This window comes from Plutella xylostella, chromosome 12 (assembly GCF_932276165.1).
Source record: "Plutella xylostella chromosome 12, ilPluXylo3.1, whole genome shotgun sequence".
Lineage (NCBI taxonomy): Eukaryota > Metazoa > Arthropoda > Insecta > Lepidoptera > Plutellidae > Plutella > Plutella xylostella.
Window position 1 is genome coordinate 7,794,353 of NC_063992.1, and position 23,570 is coordinate 7,817,922.

Here is a 23,570-nt window from a genome sequence, read left to right on the forward strand (position 1 = left end):
CTTCATTCCACAGATCCCGGCACTTACACATCGTATTTATGTACAGTGTTTGGTAACTCTAAACCTTAATTACGACTTATTAAAGAATACAAAAATAACAGAGTATAAATGTAACAAACAAAAACAATACAATATTTCACAAAATTTTGCTAAAATTTGTAATTCAGACGATACATAATAAACAATTAACTAAATTCTAACTAAAGTACAATAAATAACCTAATGGAATGTAGCCAAAAAAGCATGCTAAATAGAAACTCAAAAATAATGATACCACATTAATTTTATACCTAGCATTGTATACTGAATAAAATTACTGTAAGTATGGAGAAAAGTAAGATACTTATGTAGATTCTTAACAAATGCTTTTTTATATCGTATCGTACCTACTCGTATTTTATACTTCGCAGGTACTCATAACCATACCACTTCTATGTATTTTGAATCTATCAGGGAAAGTTAAGCAATTAAATCTTTCAGTACGTATGGAACTGAAAAAACAGCACAGTAGTGTGCCTACATATTATTATTCATTATTACAGGTATACTAAGAAAATAGTAACTACATAGAAACCTTAAAGCTTCCTAAAGGAAAGCTTCATTATAGAGGCACACGCATAGATATAAATTATGTATCTATTAAGTACGTTATTAAAACTAATCATAAGTTACATTGGAGGATTTCAATTTACAGTTAGCTACCTATTTTAATTCCAGTCACTATTTGAAAGGCCTAACCATTTCGTACAGTATGATTTTGAAATAGAAAAGTAACTACTTCCATATAGTTTTGTATTAGTTCTTGATTAGTTTTTATGGAGTTAGCTAGGCCTACTTATGATTTCAATATAAATCGTAAAAACATCGTAAGTTCCAATATACGTATAGAGACTACATGAAATATTGTTTACCGTAACTCGTTAAAAGCATCATAGTATTTATGTAGTATATGTACCTATAGTATGTAAGATAAATTATATTTTAGCAATGAACTTTGAAGATTGATACAGTATTATAATCCAATAACCCAGCTATGCCAGGAGATTAAGTTATTTACAATTTGCACAGACTTAGACCGCGTTACACTATCACAAGCAGGAAAGTTCACAGTCTCTAGTTAAATGTACTACTAATTCTTATACCTTAGTATAAATATCATTTTGTAGTGATATCAGTATCTCTTACATAGTGAACTGTTGACTGGGTTTGTCCGGATCACAGGGTGCTAGATACGGCAACGTCTTGTCAGTATCTAGACAGGCGTCCATTTTGGCGTGTTTCACCATAGTGCCCTTGATGTCCCAATGTTGCAAGTCATCGTTGACGTCACAGGAGGCGAGGATGGCGGTGGAGAAGTCCTCGGAGAGAGAGATGCAGAGGCTGTGGTGGGTGATTTGTCCTCCCTCGTACCGCCACTCCTGGTTGCCCCCCATGTTGTGGCACGGGTACATTCCTGGAAACGAAGTGCCGTATTTTTGTTATTGATAAACATTTTGCGTGAAAACGTTTCCCAAGTTTTACGTCAGATGTTTTTATTTTTAACGATATAAAATACGGTTTTTAGGGACCTAAAAGGGTTCAATTGAAAGGGCTTTTAGTCAAAATATCTGCCCCGGCCAGATATCGAAACCGGAACTGTTAGTATTATTACGAGTACACAATACAATAGATGGATATCTTATCCATACTAAGTTACTAACGGAGATGTTACACTTAATAAACTTAACAGTGAAAGTGAAATAGAGCAATTAGTGATGTTTAATAAGTGTGAAATTGCCGTTTTATTCACTTAATTGGTGAAGTGGGAAATGAGACTGTAATAATTAGTAATTAGTGATGGATGTAGCATGTGATTTGTCGTGCGTTCTGATCGCGTATTGCTTTCGTTCTTCCGAAGTCGTGGGCACGTGGGTGGATATGAGTATGATTGATACGTGTTAGGTCAGTGTTGTGTAACTGAAGTAAAAGTTAGTAACTAATTTGCTATAATTATTTAATGTCATAGCGCGTTCGAATGGTAGGTAATTGCTCAGTCATGTAAAAATGGTTGATACGTTTCTAACCCATCTTCTTATTCTATGAAACCTGAAGGTATGTATATCTACCTATTACAATTGCGTAGAAAAGACAACATTAACGGTGAACAGTGGCATCGTTAGCTTGATTTAGCATGGAAAGACACGTTTTGTATTTACAGAGGCATGGGAGCTCAGTATGAAACAAGAAAGCATCATTGTTCTATTGTTACTCTTTAGAAACTCATTCTTGCGGTAAAAGAGTTAGATATGGATATAGAATAGGACAATCACTAAACGGTGGCCAAGAACTAGTTTTACGGCTATGGTGTTTATGCTGCTAGGAAAAAGGTAGGTACTATGCTCTTGACTATATCATATTATATAACCTGACCTACCACATTGAGTGGAAGTAAAACTTGTAAGTATTTTATGCATACAGTGACAAATGGAATGTCTTCATTGTCTTTGAGTTTGCGTTAGGTTACAACCGTTAATAGGTATTTATAATATTTTATAGATACTTGGCACTTCCTTACACCCCATTGTTATTTCACTCAAAACAGAGCTATGGTTTGGTTAAAAATGCTAGCTCGATCAAGGCGGTTTAACACTCTGCATGAGGTCACAAGAGGTATGTAAGTATTCCAGGTGTCTTATCGGTGTTCTTAACTTTACAAATGGGTTGCATTCTATCAAATGTTTTATTAATGACTGCCCCGGGATCGAATCCGGCGGGTCCTTCGGCGTAGCACTAACCACTGGATCATTCAGTGGTCCATGTCTCTAAATACGTTCTAATCACTCGCACTAAGCAATCTGTGTTGCCTAGTTTCACCATAGTCTGTTAGATCATTAACACCCCTGTTACATTGAAAAATCATCAATTATACGTCATCTCCATATTAAATTCTTGACAGTTGTGTCAAAAGTCAACCACTAATCCCGTGTTATGATCTGACAGAGTACGGTAAAACTGGGCCTTATATTCAAAGTGCATCTCACCCAGGGTCCCGTCGACGACATGCCCCATGGTGTCGAGACAGTGCTGGCCCTGCCGCAGTGCTCGCGAGGCTCCAGGCAGTGCGGGCACCTTCAGCTCGGGGTACACGTGCTGCAGGTACCACTTGAACGGCTTGCAGTGGAGGCGGGCGCGCAGGGCGCGACGCTCGGAGAGGCTATGGAAGGATGAAGGTTATGGGTTGATATGGGTTTGCCTGGATAACGGTGGACTGAGTGAATGGATTCAGCTCTGGATAAAAGTGGCTTGTGATGTCTTTCGGGCTTTACATAAAAATGCCTTATCGCTAACAGCGATGTCTTCCAGGCCTACTCAGTTAAGGGAGGCGTGATTATAATCGGACTATTTTAAAAGAAGAAGGAAAACAAGGAGGCATATTAAACTTTTCAGCGGCCGCGGCCCGGGTTTGTTATCGACGTGGATAAACTCGTTTAATACGCGTTCCACCAATCACAGAGCAGTGTTTATGGCGAATCGCGATTTAGTGACGGTTACATACTGCATAAAGCATAGTGCACACTCACTCTCCATAATCCACGCTTTTAGCCAGCGGCTGCGAGCGGTAATACAGCTCCTTGTAGTCGTCCATCCAGACCTCGGCGGCGCGCCGCGTGTTGCGAGCGAACACGGCGCCGGACCCGCCCGGGAACGTGTAGGGGTGCCGCTTGCGGAACACGTGGCCTACTCGTGAGCACGGCACGATCTCGAGCGAACCGCCGCATTGCCACACCCTGGAAGTGAAGAGTTAGGGCTGTGAGTTACAGGGAGAGTGAATGCGATTGCAGATTCAATCCAACCAATCAGACAAAGAATTCCCTAAGAGTCCCTAAGCTAAGCCGCCCGGGAACGTGTAGGGGTGTCGCTTGCGGAACTGACGGAATTGGGGGATGAGTTAAGGAATTGTGGCTCTGTCCTAATTGGCAGCGATTACAAAAGTAATACTTTAACACACCTATTTACTAACAGTAACTAAATTAGTCGGCCTTGGAAAAAGGATATCATTATATACGAGAACGATATCCAATATTAAGTTTCACTAACTTACGTTTTGGAATAGTTCCAGTTGAGTAAGTCAGGCGATAAAATTAACAGCCACGGAACAAATCCCCCATTCTTTAGCCCGCTAGTAAGAAGATCCCTCAAACCCAATATAACTATAATTATCTGAACAAACCTATTTTGACGAAATTTGGTATGGAGTTAGCTGACACCCTGGATTAACACATAGGCTAGGAAAATTTGTTGATGCTCTCGGGTACAGCTAGTATAATCAAAATTACCTGAACGAGATCTCCAGGTTCTCCCCTCCCCACACGTCCATCTTCATGTCGTACCGCCCCAGCTTCTCGAAGTACTGGCGGTCCATGCTGAACAGCCCGCCCGCGATCATGGGCGTCCTGATCACCTGCGTGGGGTCCGCCAGCCGCGCGCTGCGCTCCTGGTGGCTCAGGTATTCCCACTAAGAGTTAAGAAAGAAATATTTAGAAAAAATGATTATTTTTTTTTAATTTTACACACAAGAAAGATTAAGAATAGAAAAACATACATGGAATACTTATAAACTAGGAGCAATGAACAATAGGCGGCCTTATCGCTAAGAGCGACCTCTTACAGGCAACATTGAATATACAAAGATAAAAAGCAAAAACATTAGAGGGCGGTGTGTGGTGGCCTATTATAACTAATTAAAACATACATACAATAGCTACATAAATACGCACAACGGGTATCATACAGTTTAAAAACTATTTGGACTAGGTATGGGTAGCAGGGGTTCTCACACTAAGCTAGTTAGCAAATTTAGTAGTTATTATAATACTATAGTAGCGGAAAGTATTGACGATTAAAACTGACACAGTAGGCTTTACCACACCAAGTCATTTTTAACTAGGACAACATTGTGACAGTAACTAAATGCCCATTTCCTCGGAACGCAATGACTGTCCGACTATTTGATCGAGTGTAGGGCATGCAATACCGAAATACCGGTATTCGTAATACCGGTATTAGGGACAAAATTCACGCTTTTTTCAATACCGGTATTGAAAGTTAATACCGGTATTGAAGTAATACCGGAATCGGACTTTTTTAGGCTATAATAAAGCGATTAAGATATATTATTCCTATGTACTGTGAAAGCGCACTTGTTTCCAACCGTTTGATGCAGTTTTCGGCCGTTTGATGACCATGCGTAAACGGACACTGGATGTAAAAATAATATTTTTTGTGAAATTTAAACTCTAATACTTAATTCTCGTAAAAATCTATTACAAAAAACTGAATTTCATTGCTTTTTCTCGTTTTATTTTGACGTATACGACCTTTAATCACAATATATGCCATTTATTACAAGGAAATCTAATACCGGTATTAATACCGGGATCCCGGTATTGAGTTGCAATACCGGAACTCAATACCGGTATTGAAAATAGTTCCGGTATTGCATGCCCTAATCGAGTGTACGAGGTGACTTCAGGGGGGTCACTCTATATGACGAAAAACTAAGTTTCAAAACGCTGCTGCGCGAGCCACGACTCTATCTCGTTGTATTAAACGTGCCTATTACACGACAGCTCTCAATATTCGTTCATTTTCAGTACAGAGTGACCCTCCTGGTGACAGGGTCAAGGCAACATGCCGTGGAACTGGATACATATGTCAAGAACTTTGTTTTGAGCCCAAAATCACTTGGACCTCGTTTTTTTCTAAAGTCTTTGAACCATTTTTACAATTACCATACCAAGTAAAGAATTATAATAATAATGACCGACCAATGAAGTACCCCCGGAAAAACAAATACATATTATTTTCGCATAGGTATAGGTATTCCTAATTCATATAGATCATAAGTGGTCCAGAATGACCATCTGAGTCACCGCTCTTAGGATTACACTCTCAAATAAAGCGAAATTATAATAGTTTCTAAACTGGGTTAATGCGATTAATATGCGAAAGCTACTGACGATGACGCCTAATCCTGCGCTCAAACTCTTCGGAAGGTCACAATGATCTCAGCACTAGAAAAGTATGTCATAAACATTGCAGCATTTACGCCTAGGAATGTAGTCTACTAAAATTAGGTCACCATATAAAACATAAATTTAAAAACATGAAAAAATCGAAGTCAAATCCAGCCAAACAAAAGCCAGGAAAGAATAACCTTTTCTCAAGTAGTCAGGTACTCAATACAATGAAAAGGTTATGACGAAATCACCCTGCTTCCTGTTGACCCAGAAACGATATTCAGACGGATTTTGTATGTACATGAACTAATGAATGAATATACTAAAGAGCATTTCAAATATCAGTTATCAAAATCATAAAAATAGCCATCACATTAACCTATTTAAATAACCAATGCTTTATCCTGATAAATAATAATCTATAGACATTCATTATGCGTAAATCGCTTAGTACATAATATATCAATTATTTCCTGTGAATAATTTACGAATCGTACATTGGTTCACCTGCGATATACAATAAATAAATACATTGTATAGAGGTGTATTATATAGATATAATTTTGATGTGCAAAAACGGTTTATCTTGCTATCCATAATCATCTTGTCCATTTATGAAATTCCAATGCTTTTATATTCTTTATAGTTAACTGGCAGACGTGTATGTAGTCTTACGCAATTCAATTATGAATGCTATGTAAGTTTAATGAAGCTCATTTTATTATGTGGCGGTTATTTGAGAGTCATGTTTTAAATTAAGGAAAATCTCTTGAAGAGAAGGCATGTTCGTGATTAAACTGATTATGAATGTTAATTTTTGAATATATTAGATAGATAGTGTATTTTACTGTGTTAAAAAGTAATTCAAACTCATGGTAAATCACGTTACAAAGTTAGCAAAAAAAATGCTTACACTTCTTTACATATACTCCTTTTAACAACCTGTATTAAATAACCTTGCGCACCTTTGGCGACTGATAACTAATCTGATTTGCCAATCCTATCATCATCATTATCATCACCAGCCTCTGGCCTATAATAGCCCTTTGGACGTAGGCCTCTCCCAAAGCACAAGCAATAGCTTTCCGCATCCAATAATTACCAGCCACCTTTCGCAAGTCGTCACCCAATCTAGCCGTGCCTAGTCGCGGTATCCACTCCAGAACATGTTTACCTGTCACCACAGTGACAAAACCCTACCCCAACTCCAGTGTTAGTCATCGACACCCTAAGTAAGAGTAACCGTGTGCGTACCTTGAAGACGAGGTTCCAGTCGAATCCTCCGCGCAGATCAGCGGAGGCGCCGATGTACTGGAACGTGTCCATGCTGATCACGTCGATGATCGGACACACCACGCGCGTCGGGTCCTGGAAAAGAAACAAAAATACTTTAGTAAGTATGTACTTACATTTTACAAAAAAATTAGAAGGTGGTACATTTTATTACAATTTTATAAAGGCGGGATCAGACGGTTTATTCTTGTCTTTCATTCGTCATCTTTCACTCGAAATGATACGTGTTAACTCAAAATGAAACAAAAGTCAACCGTTCACTCGAGTGAATGTTCACTCGAATGAACCGTCTGTTCCCGCCTTAAGTGATGGATGATGATGATGTGGCCAACCATCCTGTGATGTTAGAGTAAATTATTCTCGTTTGTTCAACGGAGGTTTTAAGTAAGTTATTAATACTAAAATGGGGGTAAAATTATGTATTGCTTACACCTATCTTGGAAATTCTTATCAAATAAGATTATTTAATAAACTGTTTGCTTAATAACTTCGAATAGCACAATAAATACAAACTAACAGTTAAGCCATTAATAGTATAGAGAATATATTCATTAATTAACCTTTTCACCGGATAAACTCTGGTGTCGTTGATAATCAAGAATGAATCATTAATTAAGTCTCCACTGCAACACACACTCATGCATGTAATGATGATTATGTGTGTGTGTGTGTGTGTGTGACATTACGACCCGGCAGTTGACTTCAGGTCAGCCCAAGGGATTAAGGCATCTGATATGGAAAATTCAATTTGTGTGAGACCCGAGTAGCAGCACGTAAGAAGACGTTAGTATGTAGGCAATGTTATATGTTTCATATAAAAAAGTATAATTTCAGACTCCTACAGCAATTTAAAGTATTTTGGGCATGTTGTTGTTTCAATAAAACCGTTTTTTTTCAATATTTAAAACTATGCGACGATTATTTGTTTAGGCATCAGCAATTAGTAGCATCCGTAAAATCTGGCTTTTTATTACATAACTACTAATCATAGAATAACGCGGACTCGGGTACCTAATGTACTAATTTTAGTAATAATGTTAAATGTTTTAAATACAACTTATTTCTTTCCATTCATTGAGTATGTATGTTGTACACCCGAGTCCATGTTGTTCTATGTCCCATGTAAAGCAATAACTTCAACAAAAGTAAAACCCTATTAGAGAAATTATTTCCCAAGTTTTTCGTCAAGGTCGGCTTGTCGGAATCAACGCTCATTAAGTCTGAATGGTCAACGTGACACAGGCACATGGAGTGACCCTGACACGTAGAAATCGTAATATCATAACGTTGATACTATTTTCCTTGTACCAGGTACATTTTCCTTCCTTTGTTTTAACAACTAACTGTTTTTCACTAACTTTTTTATTTTGCCATTACAAAAAGTAGATCACAGTGAGATCTGAGCCTAACTCCTAATACATAGTTACAGTTATAGATTCATATTAAATAGGATTAATTAGTGCGATTACCAAATCAATCTATTTATTTAAGAAAACGAAGATTTTATATACCTATGGTCACTACGAGATAACGTTTTAACTTAAGTTAAGATATAGGTGAAACATTTGTAGAGACTGAAATAAACCGACTTAAATTTTTGCGGTTGAGTTGCGAGACTTGGCTGTTTTATAAATAAACTTATTTACGTTTTGATGGCAGATATAAGACACGCTTGATAAGTACTCTACTATTATAAAACTATAATCATACTGAAGTCCCTACCTTACTTACTACAAGTTCATTATTGATAGATGGGTATATGGTAGCTTTTGCCCGAAACTTGGCATGTGTAACCTAGAATCTAATAGATAATGGGTTCGCTGGTTGTGATTATCATTATTTATTTATGATATAATCATGGCTCCTAACCACTTTTACCATAGTCTTGAGTTGCGAATGACGTAACCGCTAAATCTACGAGTTTACTTAAAAGCCTCATGATTTGAATATTTTAAGCAGTACTTAAGAAATGCTTAATTTCATCTGTCAAGGTCTTCCATATGGATTTGTAGGCGAATGTCAGTATGAAAACCGGTATTGTACATTCGCGCTCGCTGTATACGTGCGAAAGTTACGTAGTATGTCTGTCAGGGTCATTTGGTTGGGTATACGCAGAACTAGAATGTAATAATGAGATTATAATGCGTGAGAAATAAGCTTATTATAATGTCTCGAGTGTTAGGTCTCTTCATTAGTATTTCATAGGAATGAATTCTATCTATCTATAACATATAATATGTACATATTTGCACATCTAGATTCTATGTGTATTGTACTCGAAAATGGCAATTAAAATTTAATGGCTCGCCACCTTTTACGTGAGCACAAATTTAATGTATGTACTGTGAGCCCCTTCGACACGACTCACAACTAAAACGAATGCCGGGTGGTACGAATTTAAAAGAAAACACCAGTATTAATTTTCACTATTCACCTCGAGTGTCTCTGGAGTTGTTCACTGTTCGAGCTTTCTATTAGAACTGAACTGTTCGACTGTTACTATTAAACTGAACTGTTCGACTGTTACTATTAAACTGAACTTAATGTGCGCCGGACACCTCGCTTTATATAGGCCGGCGAGCGATCTTCCCGAAAGTTCCAGAGATACTCGAGGTCACACTATTTATTATTATTATTACTAAGTAGGTAGAACAATCCATACTTATCTACTAACTATAAGTACCTAACTTAGCATCTAGAAAGTTCGCGGACGTTGTGGAACATTCTCTAACTATTGTTCTAGAAGCTTCCAGACTATTGTAGATCTATTGAATCCATACTAATCCTTCTAGAACTTTATCGAAAATACTGGAAAGTGATAGAATGTTCCAGAACCTTCGCGAGTTATCTACTCTATCTATCGATTGTCGCGAACATTACTCCCGCCGCAGCTCTTGTAGCTGAACTATCCGCGGTCGCGACATCTTCGTCGATGGGTAGCTCCTCGATCATCCCCAAGGTAGAGTGCCGCAGGATTCATGACTCCGTCTCGTCTATGTTGAGAACCTCGCATATACTTCTTCATCCATCGTGCCCAATACTTGTCCGTTAATTTCTTGTCTATGAGATCCAGTCTTCTAACTGCCAAGTCACACTTGCTGTTGGACACTACTTTCCACAGCAGTTCGGTCTCTCCCGCCGGTAAACTCTTTGATTTGTCCGCCAGAAACGGCAACGCATGCCGATCTGTCTCACTATCTGTAGGACTATCGAATTCTGTAGGGAGATGAACCGTTTTTATGGCACTCACACTCATCCTACGATTCTCTAGACTACGATCTTTGATTGTGTCTATGGATGGTGTGAGTGCTCCGACGACTTCAGCTGAGGGCGGCAGTGTAGGACCCTCACTTTCAGCACTGACTGGCTCACTTGTCGATGTTACACTATTTTCAGGAGCCACTCTATTTCCCTGCAGCGGTTTGTTCCGCTGTGGCTCCCGCCGGTTTTCACCGGCGACGACTACTTCCGCAGGTTCAGGCGTAACTCCGCTTGATACGACGTTTCCCACAGCTTCAGGCGGGAGAAGGCAGGGCAAGATTTCCACCACAGGTTGGCTGACGACGACTTCTTTCGATTCAGGGTCAAAGGATAAGTCTCTTGACACATAGTTCACTTTTTCTCTCGTCGCCTCTACTCTAACTGCGTTTACTTGCGATGTTACACTGTATGTAGTCTTCGCAGTGTCCGTGTGTAACATTGGGTGATGTGATGACTGGCACCCATTTTCATCACATTGCTTAAACTTGCATACGTGGCCGAACCGTCGAACTTTAAGACAGCGGAAGCAAAGCTTATGTGCTTTCGCCAGTTCCCATCTTTCTTGTACGCTGGTTTTCTTCATCATGTAACAATCTGTGATACTGTGTTCACGTTTGCAGACCGGACACGAGTGCGCGTTATACGCCGTTGACGTGTCTGTGACATGATGAATTCGCTGTGGTTTTCTTGAATGAGGCTCCCGCCGGTCTTCAGCAGTAACAATTTCAGCTGAAGCAAATTCACCAACTTCACTGGATACAACTTTGAAGAAGTTGGTTAACGTGATGAGATTCGGCTGGTCTTTTGGTTGTTCTTTGTTGAACCTGTAGTATTGAAACTGTAAAGCAGACGGCATCTTTTCGACGACTGCCCGCACGACTTCCGCGTTATACAAATGATGGGGCTTCTCAAGTGCTCGTATAGTTGCCGTCATGTTCATAATTTTCGAGGCGAACACGCAGATATCACTTGGGTTTGCGGATAACTTCGGTAAGCTGCGCAACTTATTTAATTCAGCCATGGCGATTGCTTCTGGACGGCCGAATCTAAGTTCTAAAAGCTCCATAACTTCACGCGCTGTTGTTGCTCTAACAAAGAGACAATGCACTGCCTCTTTAGCAAGGCCTCGCAAACTCCTGCGCAATCTTGCCAGGTTCTCCTGTTCACTGAGTTGATACTCAGATTCCTCAAAGGCTCTTTTAAATGGCAACCAATCTGTTGATGCACCATTAAAGTATGGCAGTTCCACTATTCTCGAACTTGTATGCTGCATGGAACGTGCAACAGCAGAACCTATGGCAGCAGCGAGCTCCTCATAGTCGTGCTTCATCACAACAGGTTCATTAGCCTTCACGCTAATGGGCATCTCTGGCGCATGATATGCGCTTCCTCGTTCTTCAATCATGGCTGCTTGTGCAGCATAGCATCCTGGTCCCGCAGGTTCAGGCAGGACTTGGCACGCGACGACGTCTTGCGGTGAGAGTGCGGGTGTACTTCTCCGCACCCACTCGGATGTGCGCGCCATTTTGATGTTTCCATCCTCTTCTTCTATCTGCTCCTCTTCCGAGTCATCTTCTAGCACGGCAACCTTGGCTGCAGCCAATTCAACATCAAACATAGCTGCCTCAGCTTTAGCAATGGCCGCCACTTTTCGTCGCTCGAGAAGTTCCAATCGAGCCTGGGCCAATTCTCTTCGCCGTGCACGAGAAGCAGTGGAGTGCGATGAAAACGAAAGACGTGATCTTCCTTGATTTGTCGATGTTGACTCGACACTATCTATTGCAGCGCTGACTGCGGCGGTGGGGGCAACGGCAGTTGTGACACCGGCGTCGACTATAGGGCAGGGTGGCAACAATGGAGGGGACAGCGTCTCCGTCGTCGGCTCTGACGGCGGTTGTGGACCTGGTGTACCTCCTGTGGTTGCACCCAATGCCGATGCGTACTCCGTTGCATCTGCAGACCTCGTCGTGGAGACGGCAGATTTCTCGTCCGTAGTCCTCTTCACTGCGTACGACTTCTGAGACCTCGTTACAGGCATCTTCTTATCTTCCAATCCGGATGCACGAATGACCATAAATGTAAGGTCACTTCACGAACGAATGCGAAAGCCGGTTCGACTATAACTATCCGGCTCGAAGGACCATAAATGTGAGCCCCTTCGACACGACTCACAACTATTACGAATGCCGGATGGTACTATCTTAAAAGAAAACACCAGTATTAATTTTCACTATTCACCTCGAGTGTCTCTGGAGTTGTTCACTGTTCGAGCTTTCTATTAGAACTGAACTGTTCGACTGTTACTATTAAACTGAACTGTTCGACTGTTACTATTAAACTGAACTTAATGTGCGCCGGACACCTCGCTTTATATAGGCCGGCGAGCGATCTTCCCGAAAGTTCCAGAGATACTCGAGGTCACACTATTTATTATTATTATTACTAAGTAGGTAGAACAATCCATACTTATCTACTAACTATAAGTACCTAACTTAGCATCTAGAAAGTTCGCGGACGTTGTGGAACATTCTCTAACTATTGTTCTAGAAGCTTCCAGACTATTGTAGATCTATTGAATCCATACTAATCCTTCTAGAACTTTATCGAAAATACTGGAAAGTGATAGAATGTTCCAGAACCTTCGCGAGTTATCTACTCTATCTATCGATTGTCGCGAACATGTACAGCGAAAAGCGGGTGACTCGCCTCCCAGTAACTTCTGACTATTACTACCTCTTAGGGGAGCTAGTCGTGACGTGAATATGTATATAAAATACTACTAACATATTTATTTAAAAAATACATTTTACATAATCCAACCACATAATGATACCGCAAATGAGACTCAGCAACATAACTTTAAATTGATATCGATTTTGTAAGTACATTGAAACTAATGCTCTCTTATGGAGCCATAAACTTTAACAGCGATCATTTATTTCAACATCAAAGTGATTATTTCTATCGGAACACGATTTATAAGTAATAGGTGTAGTATACGAGTACTTTACGACAAAATTAGCGGTTGACTGCAGTGAAAGGACAACCGCGGATGGTCCGAGCTGTACCTAATGTTGTGCAATGTACTGTATCGTACACTGCAGTGCATTAAATCACATGCCCCTATTCAGGTTATCTCTGCTATTCTATAAGTTTGTGGTGCGTTTCCTCGCTCCTGGTGTGTGGCGTATCGATATAAGCACGCACAATTCACATATGTAGTTTTCAACCGATAGTCGCTTACTGATGGACTATAGGCATCATCGAAGGAGATCGATTTAAATTATTTTCTTTTGTTCCCCGACCGCCTATCCATCAGTTATGGCATCTTTATCCACGTAGATAATTCGTTCTATAACCCACCAATAATCTCATTTATAATTGTAATCAGATTTTTCAATTGTCAGATAACGACAGATACTGTCGCATCTGAAATGGGACAGCGACATTATTCTATAACGACTAATATTATCAGACAATTGAAAATCGGCTCTAATAGTACCGAATGCTCCTACACTCCTACAATATTTACAGGATTCACAACTACTTTGAAAACGCAGTGTTTTCCTGAATAAGGTATCCGGGATACTTGAGTAACCACAAGCTACTGCATCGCGTTGTTCCTACTCGCTTATGTAAGCAATAAGACCTATATTGCTGGTTTATGGTCGAACCACCGAGCTATGATCTCATTAGGTAGAAATTTGATGGACGCCGTGGTTTGTCACCAGTTGAAGATATTTCAAGAAAAAAAAAATGTGAACCAAATTTTTGTTTTTTTCTGTGTAATTTTGAGTTAAAATAGTTAAGGCATAATTATAAAAAATATAAACCTTTATTTTAACTTAAATTTGAATTTGTAACATTTTAGCACAAGTAGTTTTTTTAGTAATACGTAAAATAACATCTTATCTTAAGTACCTATACGTACCAACAACGATTGTGATTACAAATGTAATCTCAATAGATCATGCTTGTCTCAAATACACAAGGAAAACGATTGATAGATTACAACACACAGACAGACAGACTAGACACTATCTAGAAACATCTAGATGTTCTAGACCAGTATTGCGCTAAATTTGCATGCCACCGGCACCGTTTCAGAACAAATAGTGACCTATTTCCCATTACGAACTGCAAATAACGAGGAATACTAAAGCTAAGGTTAGGTAACTTCTTGCAAACTTTTATATATTACTAGCTGTCCCCGCGAGCTTCGCTTCGCCTTAAAAAGTTTTCCCGTGGGAATTCCGGGATAAAAAGTAGCCTATGTTCTTTCTCAGAGTCTAGACCATATGTATACCAAATTTCATTCAAATCCGTTCAGTAGTTTTGGCGTGAAAGAGTAACAGACAGACAGACAGACAGACAGACAGACAGACAGACAGACAGACAGACAGACAGACACAGTTACTTTCACATTTATAATATTAGTAAGGATAGGAAATGGATTATTTATTTCACGTAATTGAGGTTGTGGGTATGTATATTTAAATAATGAGCTTTTTGGGATACCAATGTGGCTTATGTACCGAAAGGGTCGTAATAATCCTTATGAACATTCCTTTTTAATTTACGAAACCCTTTGTTGCAAAAAATAATCATGAGACGTGCAACATTTTATTGTGGTTATGCAAACTGTATAAGTGAATGGAAGAATGAACAAAAGATATTTGTTAAACATTTTACTTTCTATTACAGATATCAATAAATTGTAATCAAGTTTTTGCTGTTTTGTTAAATGTAAAACTGCCTTCAGAATCATTATGGAAACTTCTTGATACTTTAATATACTTACTTTATAAAATATATCATGTAAGATGACTGTGCTGGTCCATGGGATATCCTAACGGATCATTATTTCAAAAGCGAATTATAACAACCGAAGGTTCAATGTACAATGTTGTACAGTTCGCTTTGTCAAAACCTTAACTTCATTGTTCTTTTGTTGAAATAGGGAATATGCAAGTGGTTCAAATAAAGGTCAAATATTATTTATAATAAACTTTGTTGTTTCATAACTACGACTCCATCATTATTTTTGATTATAATTTATTTTTGAGCAAGTAAATGAAGTTGAAAAGTACAAAAAAACTTCGGTAAATTCTAACTTCCGAGAAATGTCACCCATTTTCTTAGGGCGGATGTGACGTCATAATTCTTTATATATCAATCTCAGAATAATAACTTCTTTGCGTTTGCGTATAGGTCTTGGGTGTTGATATTTATATTTAGTATCTATCTATCTATGTATTTGTGTAGATATATCAGCTGTCCGACACCCATAACACAGGTTCTGCCTAGCTTGGGGTCGGATGGCCGTGTGTGAGATGTCCCCACATATTTATTTATTTATATTTATTTATAGTTAAATAAATGTCAAGTGTAAACAAAGAAATGTTAATGTCACCGAGTATTTGTGATGCTCGTTGTGATCAGATACGATGGATCCCATAAAAATTCTTCCAATACGAGTAGATCCTAGCCTCCTATAACCTCTCCACTTCTTGTTTGATATGCTTGTTTGTTTGCAAAGTTTAGGACTTTTTATATTTTTTGTTGGTAGTGTATGGGCTGCCACTAGTTGTTCTATTGTAATGAGGCGTAAACAGCCATTCGCTAGTCAACGAGCCACTCAAATATGCTCCATATTGCAACACAATAAAATTAAATTTGTATTGTAAGTATTATGACATGAACATGACACAAGTTGCTCTTTCTGCTTTTAGGTTATAATGGCAGTCGTTAGTATATTTCAAAAGTTGTTATTTTTTTCTAAATTAAGTTATGGAAGAATTCTCGTAATCAGAAGAACTGGACACATTAAATTTATTACTCAGTATGAACGAGTAAACTGTGGCCAGCTGCGGAAAAGGACAGCAAAGACTATTGAAAAGTCGAGAGCCGTGTGCCCAAATATTAGGGAATATGCATATATTTTTATACTCTTATTCGATAGTTTAGATAAGGGGGTTTAGACCTTTGAGATATGCACAATGGTTCCATTCAAGAGAGCCAGGTGCAGGTTCTTACACCCCCACAGATAATAGAATAGAATGACCCACTAACCCTAGTCTCTCTTACTGAGAACCAAAGTTACAGTAAGTACTTACATACAATACAAATATTACTTTATATTCATATTGCCATAATAGCGTAATATTGTGTACAAAGGTCCTCTGGTTTGCGCGCTCCCATTTCAAAAGAGCTACTAGCAGCTATTTACGAGCTCCCATTACAAAACAGCCACTGGTCACACTTTATTACCATTACAAAACAGCCACTGATCACACTTTATACACTTCCTTTTTCGTTTGTTACCATGACAACATTGGTTTGTTGAAAATACAAAAGTACTCTGTGATTACTTGATTAGGTAAAAAATCTATGCCGACTGACGGGACTCATTATTCTGAGCCGTGAAATTAAACGATTATGACGTCACGACAGCCCGCCATCCTGACGGGAATTTCAAAGTGGTCGTGATGGTTGTCATTTTTTAACTTTCTTTAAAATACCTTAAATTACTTATTTTGGCGTTGAATTTTTTTTTACTATAATAAAGTGATGTAAAACTATCCAATAAAAGTATAAAAAAAAATTACGCATATTCCCTATTATGTTGTGTCAACGAAAACCAAATGTTATTGCTAATTAATTACAAACTGCTGTCATACTTAACATGACTTGATAAATACAGTATGAATAATGTCAATTTAATGAATTTCGGATCAACCTTAGTACCCGCCGCAAGTACATAAACCTAGAGAGAGATCATTTATATCTATAGGTAAGTATATATGAATTTTATCAAATCTAATTCAAAGTGATTTCCTACTTAAATTACTTACAAGAATCCGTAAAAATTATCATCAGAGTCCTAATCCTTTCATCAATTTAATGCAAGTTGCCTTAAGTACTAGCCTCCACGACTCCCGTTGCTAGGGCTGTAGATAGTATTTCGTGTAGATACATTTGGAATGCTGCAGTTGATCCGGTAAGCTATACCTTTAAAAGTCAAGATATTCTCACTACGTCATCGTATTACTATAGAATTTATTTATTTACAAAAGAAGATAAACACTATAACAATAATCATTATTATGAAAACTAATTCTAATATCCATAGTCATTCATTACAAATACCTACATACAACATAATTATGTTGGGTATATAACTTCATGTTTTCTCATAGATATAAACTGACACTATTATATGTTTTTGGTGCTAGGGTCCATGTACTTGTACTTCAATAAGACCGAAATCTCTTAAAACTTGGCCTAGGACGGAGGTCTCACAGGGCATACTCGACAATTTTTAATGTCAAGGTCTCGCAACATTCACATCGCGCCGCGAGCTTGCCACACCGCCACACTATGAATAAATAACAGAGCTTTTGTAAAACTTTTTGTGTGGCAGGTTTGTTTTGTAAATATTGTGGTTTATTTATGGTGGATTTATTCAAAACGCTTCAGTCGCCATTCAGGTCCAGTTGTGGTGACCTCTTCGTTTAGAATAAATGGTATTGAAGTTTTAGTCAAAGTGTAACTTGACTTGGCTAAAATTTTGAGTGATCAGTTACTGCAGCTCAGTTCATTGTCAGACATCCTTATCTCATTAATGTTTTTTTCTCTTGCCTGTCTCGTTATTCCATTACCATAAATAACTAAACTTACCTATATACTGTATAGATTTTAATATTAATTTAGAAAACGACATCATCGGTGTTCCGAAAAAAACCCGTATGTGCAATCGATGTTAACACGTTAACAGCACATTTGTCATCTATATAACTAAGGTCAGAGTTTACAATTCAAATTCTTTATTTTTTATAGCGACAGACCGGTTTGTTATTTGAACTCAACTTGTAGATGAAATAAATACTTGAGTGTCAGTAAAATTAATTGACCTCATCACTATTCAATGGGTCGGGTTTATTTGTTAAGAATGACATAATGTTGGTGCTTTATTATGCATGGGCTATTCCATTACTGTCCAACGTAAGTCCTAAAATAATCACCGAGACATTATTATTATTAATGCACATTACCGTTATAGAGGTACAGACCACAAAGAGAATAATTAAATGGTAAAGAAACGGATGCGCTAAATACTATAACTATGATATTGTGGTATAGGATTGTTTAGGGCACATAAAGTAAGTGTTAGAGAGGTTGGTGTTACATAAAACCTTATAAGAAGACATGAAACCTGTTAAGAATGCCAGCTGTTATGGTTGGCCTAGATAACATTTTCCATGGTGGTGTGCATTTATTAATTAATTATTTTATTTAGTTTATGAAAAAATTACCTTCATAGATATACCTACTCTAGTTTTGAGGTCATAACGAAGGCTGTGTCAGGAACAGCCCAGTATTTTTCTCGTGCTAACTAAGTGAATTTGTCTGACACGAGTGTTGACAAGAGCTTCTCCGTAACTGTGAAGAGCTCTTAGCACGCGACTCACAAGGCGCTAGCTTTGAACAATAATTCGTTTATTACAATTTATATGATTGTTGTCTATTATGTTCTTTCTTATAATCTTCCTATATCGTAGGTTGCATTGGCTATCATTATGGCCACTTGGGCGCGGGATGTTGCTGCTCGGAACAGCTCTATGGTGTACATATTGAACAATTCGGTGAGGTTCTGTGGCCGGTGAGTTCTTCTACGGCCAGGTCTTCTCTTGCCCTTTATTTTTCTTATTATGTTGATTCTATGCAAAAGTTTACACCTATTTGGCATCTTCACAGTACATAATAAACTGTTATAATTATTATAACAGTTGATACTAATTACATAATAATAATTAAAAACGCAAGTCCACTAACACCTCCGCAATCCGCAGCCACTTCCTTATACAGTCAGGACATCCGGTATCGATGCAGCTCGAGTAAACACGATGATAAATCGAGACAATCGAGATATCGATCCACATGACTCGATTATTGCCTCGATTCCTGCATGCACTCGCGCAAGACTTCCACAGGTAAGTAGGTACATGATGTACAGTCAGCTCACATTAATTTAGCTCATTGATTTGTTATGGTATAAGACCGAGCGTGTTGTGACGCTCATGGAAAATACCACAATAATACACTCGAGAGCAAATGGCCCCAATTTATTTAAATACTTATTTAATTTTAAAATTGAATACTTATTTACTTTTTAATTATTTTGTTAACACCATTTATTAATTAATTCGAAAGGTATTTAAATTCATGAGCTATTATTTTATACATTGTATTCAAGTGTAGCATACACTTGATTAGAAACTGCCCTCAAGCACCTCGCCGCTGCAAATCGTAATTCGTGCCTAATGTTTTACAGCAAATCAAATGAGCCGTGTTAAAGTGAACGAGCTGTAATCAAGTATGGTACTTGAATGTAGTTTGCATGTTAAGCGAGCGCCCACTGATCGTGTATAATGTGGACGTTTTATTGAAAGGAACTGACAAACTGTTCATCCACTAGTTACGAAGTTCCTTTTGATCGTATTTCACGTTTAAATTGCCTTCGGTGCTGTTATTGGCGTTTCCACTACCTGCTTTCAGTTTTGAAATAAAATATGGATTGAAATTTTGATTTGTTTGCTTGCGTAAATAAACGGTTTCATGGATAGGTAAAATAGGTTAGAAATCGCACCTTCCATTATTATAGTAATAATCATTGGAAATATGATAAAAAAATAAACGGTATAGCATTATGACCTAAGCGCTCTGTCTGACCTAATTCAATCTAACGATACTAAGGAGAGGATTCCATACCGTATGAAAAAATATAAACGATTTAATATTTTACTGTACCCAAGTCCCAAATATAAAGTTAAGCTGCCACATTAAACAAATGTGCAGATGCGAGTGTTACACAAAAGGTGTTTCCCACTAGCCAGTGTACGTTTAGCCACCTATGTAGGTCTGAAAGTCTGAACTACATACCTAAATAACTTATGTAACACGATGTCCACCTGTCTATTGTTTGTTGTGTGTCTCACAATAGAACTAGCACATAACACAGAGTAGTTAGTTACAAAGAAACATGCAATTTATGTAGTAAATTACAGAAGATACAGTCATCTAGCTAGATCACCGGATGAGCGGGTCAGTGTAATGAAATTAATTGCTTAGATACTTAGGTGCTGACAACAAAATCTCACCTAGGTAACTAGGGGTTATGTAAATGTTTCATAACTACTTTACAGTACATTTTATCAGTGAACGATCCGACGGTGTGTCAGAGGAAGGCATTAAGTAACGTGTTTCGAATGAAATGAATAAAAGGAATCAATAGTTCATTCGAATATTTCACATATTTCGAGTAGACTATACAGATGCTAACTTTAAACTAAGCTCTATGGCCTAGCTTTAACATCATTCAGACAGACACTGTCAGACATAGAAATATTAAAGGTCAAGTCGAGCTTAAATTGTAGGTCAAATTCAAATTCAAATTCAAATGGTTTAATCGACGTAAAATTTTACAATTATTTGTCGATAGTCATCTACCACCATTTCACAAAGGCCCCGTCATTGAGAAGGAAAGAAATGGCGAAAGAAACTCCTCGAGCATCTTTTCAACTTTTTCCTTATAATCTATTACAATTTTTACTTATATCTAGTACCTACAATTTTTAGGTACTTAGTATGCCAGTTTAAAGTTCCATCATACAACTCAGTAACAGTTAACAAACACGTTTTCCCACATAAAGGTATACACACTGTACTAGTATATTCGAGCTATTATAGAATAATGCGGATGACACCTATCACCTAGGTACAAACATTACCACTCGATTGGATAGTAAAACGTCCCTATATAGCAGATGTCACCCGTACGAATCTAAACCACGTAAACGTTCAGTTGCAGAAAGGAACAAAGCTAATGTCGGCATTAAATCTATGTATGTTTCTTTCTGTCCGTATACTGTCAAAGCATGGCTGCTATACATTTCATTTGGTCGTAATGGGCTTAAAGTCCTTTGAAAGAGTAGTGGTCGTACCTCCTTGATCCTCTGCAGCAGGGGCTCCAGCCAGTGCGCGTTGCACTCCACGTGCGAGTCCAGGAAGGTGAGCGTGGGGGCGCGCGCCGCCCCCGCCCCGCGCACCCGCGACCGCATCAGACCCTCGCGTTTGGAGTTGCGGATCACTCGGACTTTGTTTATGGAGCGGAGCGCTGCCCCGTCTTCCGCTGTGGGGGAATGGATATGTGGTGATTTGCTGGAGTACAGTAATAGCAGATTGATATGCAGTGGCAGGAGCATTCTAATTTGACTAACAACTCATTTCGCATTTGAAAAATAAGGCGTATCCGAAAATAAGTCACCTATTTAGTCGGGAATATGCAACGACTTAATGTTGAAGATAATTTCGTACTCTCTCCAGTCTCGAGTAAATAGACTTATAAATTTTAGATAAGCCTTATTCTTCAATGGTGTAATCGGACGTTAGTGATTTACAGTTACAGCCTACACACACTGGTGGCGAAGCCTTAAGATTTTATAGGTAGGTATGGTATAATATTATGTCTTACTAAAAACTACGTTTAAACTTACCATTATCACTAAAATCGTCGACTAAAATTATTTCCTTCAATAGGTGCTCCGGACTTCTGTTGATCACACTGTAAACAAAAACGTTCATAAATCACTTATTTCACAACGGCTATATCTGAACATCGCGGATAATTTTTTTGTTTCAGACTTTTTAGACCGCGCAAATGCAGTGAGAAGGTAGTTAGCTTCCGCGCGAGCTTAAAGTTTCCTGTAGTGAAAAACACTGTGGCGTAATATTGATTTATAATATAATGATGCAAGTTTTTATTTATTCTGACTCGTACTTTTGGAGCCTAATTAATATCAACAAACCAACAATACAATTTTATTATTTTTACATTATTAGTGTAGAAGTTGTATAGATCAAACACGAGTTGTAGTTACTTCGGTCATATACTTCGGTATGACATCACAATGTAACAGGGGTGTTAATGATCTAACAGACTATGGTGAAACTAGGCATGAGTAGTTACATGTAATACTGACCTGACGATAGTCCTGAGCAGCGTGGACCTGGCCTCGTTGTGGAAGGTGATGATGACGCTCGTCTGAGGGAGGTCCGCGTCGAACTTCTTCAGCCGGCACCTGGATGTTATAATATGTTTTATTTCTATATCATTTGGTATTTTGAATAACGTTTACAAAACCTTAAATAACATGATTATATAATTAACTACTAACTAAATCATTAAAACTAAACTAAAAAGAAAATGTTGGCCAGATTGCCGCCGCTGTCGGGTAGGGTACCCAAGACGCTGGCCGCGTTACCTCGCTGTATGGCGATTCTTAGCCTTTGTGAGAGGTAAGAGCCAGCCCTAGGGTCCCTTGAGTCTTCTATGAGCCTGCTGCTAATGTCTTTGAAAATTTCTTTCCATATCTAATGTTTACCGACGACCTTAGGCGGGTAGTCGGTAGTGGCTGGATGAGAACGGCCGAGGACCGAGTGTTGTGGCGCTCCTTGGGAGAGGCCTATGTCCAGCAGTGGATGATTATTGGCTGACGACGATGATAATGATGATCTAATGTTTCAGGTTATCTAACAGGTTGTGCTTTTCTTAAAATAATTATGTATTACATGCGGGGACCTATGTACCAAATGCACCAAGTTATTTTGTAAAGTACTTAATACAATGCTGTGAGTTCTCCAAGAAAATGATAAAATAAATGGGTACACTACATAAATCCGAATTACTTTTTTACGAATATGAAAATAACGATTTTTAAAATTACGAATTTCATAATTCCGAATAATTCACAATCCCGAATTTTAAGTTTCCGAATAACGAAAATCACGAATAGTTAATAAACGAAATTTCAAACAACATATTTATTAAAATGACGAAAGTCAATTTTCCGAATATTATTATTTCGATGTTTTAAAAGTACGACTTTTTATTATATCGAATTGTTAAAATTACGAATCCCGAAGTTTTAATATTCCGAAAATACAAATTCCCGAATG

At 38.2% G+C, this 23,570-nt stretch overlaps 1 protein-coding gene across 2 annotated transcripts in view; it reads right to left on the reverse strand.

The window, feature by feature from the left end:
• Window positions 1–861: 861 nt before the first annotated feature.
• Window positions 862–23,570, reverse strand: part of LOC105384984 (polypeptide N-acetylgalactosaminyltransferase 2) — a 50,193-nt gene continuing 27,484 nt past the window's right edge. For both annotated transcript variants that reach the window (XM_048624691.1, XM_048624690.1), the window contains exons 3-10: window positions 22,595–22,693; window positions 22,109–22,176; window positions 21,557–21,744; window positions 7,254–7,367; window positions 4,317–4,495; window positions 3,561–3,767; window positions 3,021–3,193; window positions 862–1,453 (exon numbers count right to left, since the gene is read on the reverse strand). In XM_048624691.1, the coding sequence (XP_048480648.1) occupies window positions 1,182–1,453; window positions 3,021–3,193; window positions 3,561–3,767; window positions 4,317–4,495; window positions 7,254–7,367; window positions 21,557–21,744; window positions 22,109–22,176; window positions 22,595–22,693 (1,300 nt within the window). In that variant the 3' untranslated portion in view covers window positions 862–1,181. The remainder of the gene's footprint in view (window positions 1,454–3,020; window positions 3,194–3,560; window positions 3,768–4,316; window positions 4,496–7,253; window positions 7,368–21,556; window positions 21,745–22,108; window positions 22,177–22,594; window positions 22,694–23,570) is intronic.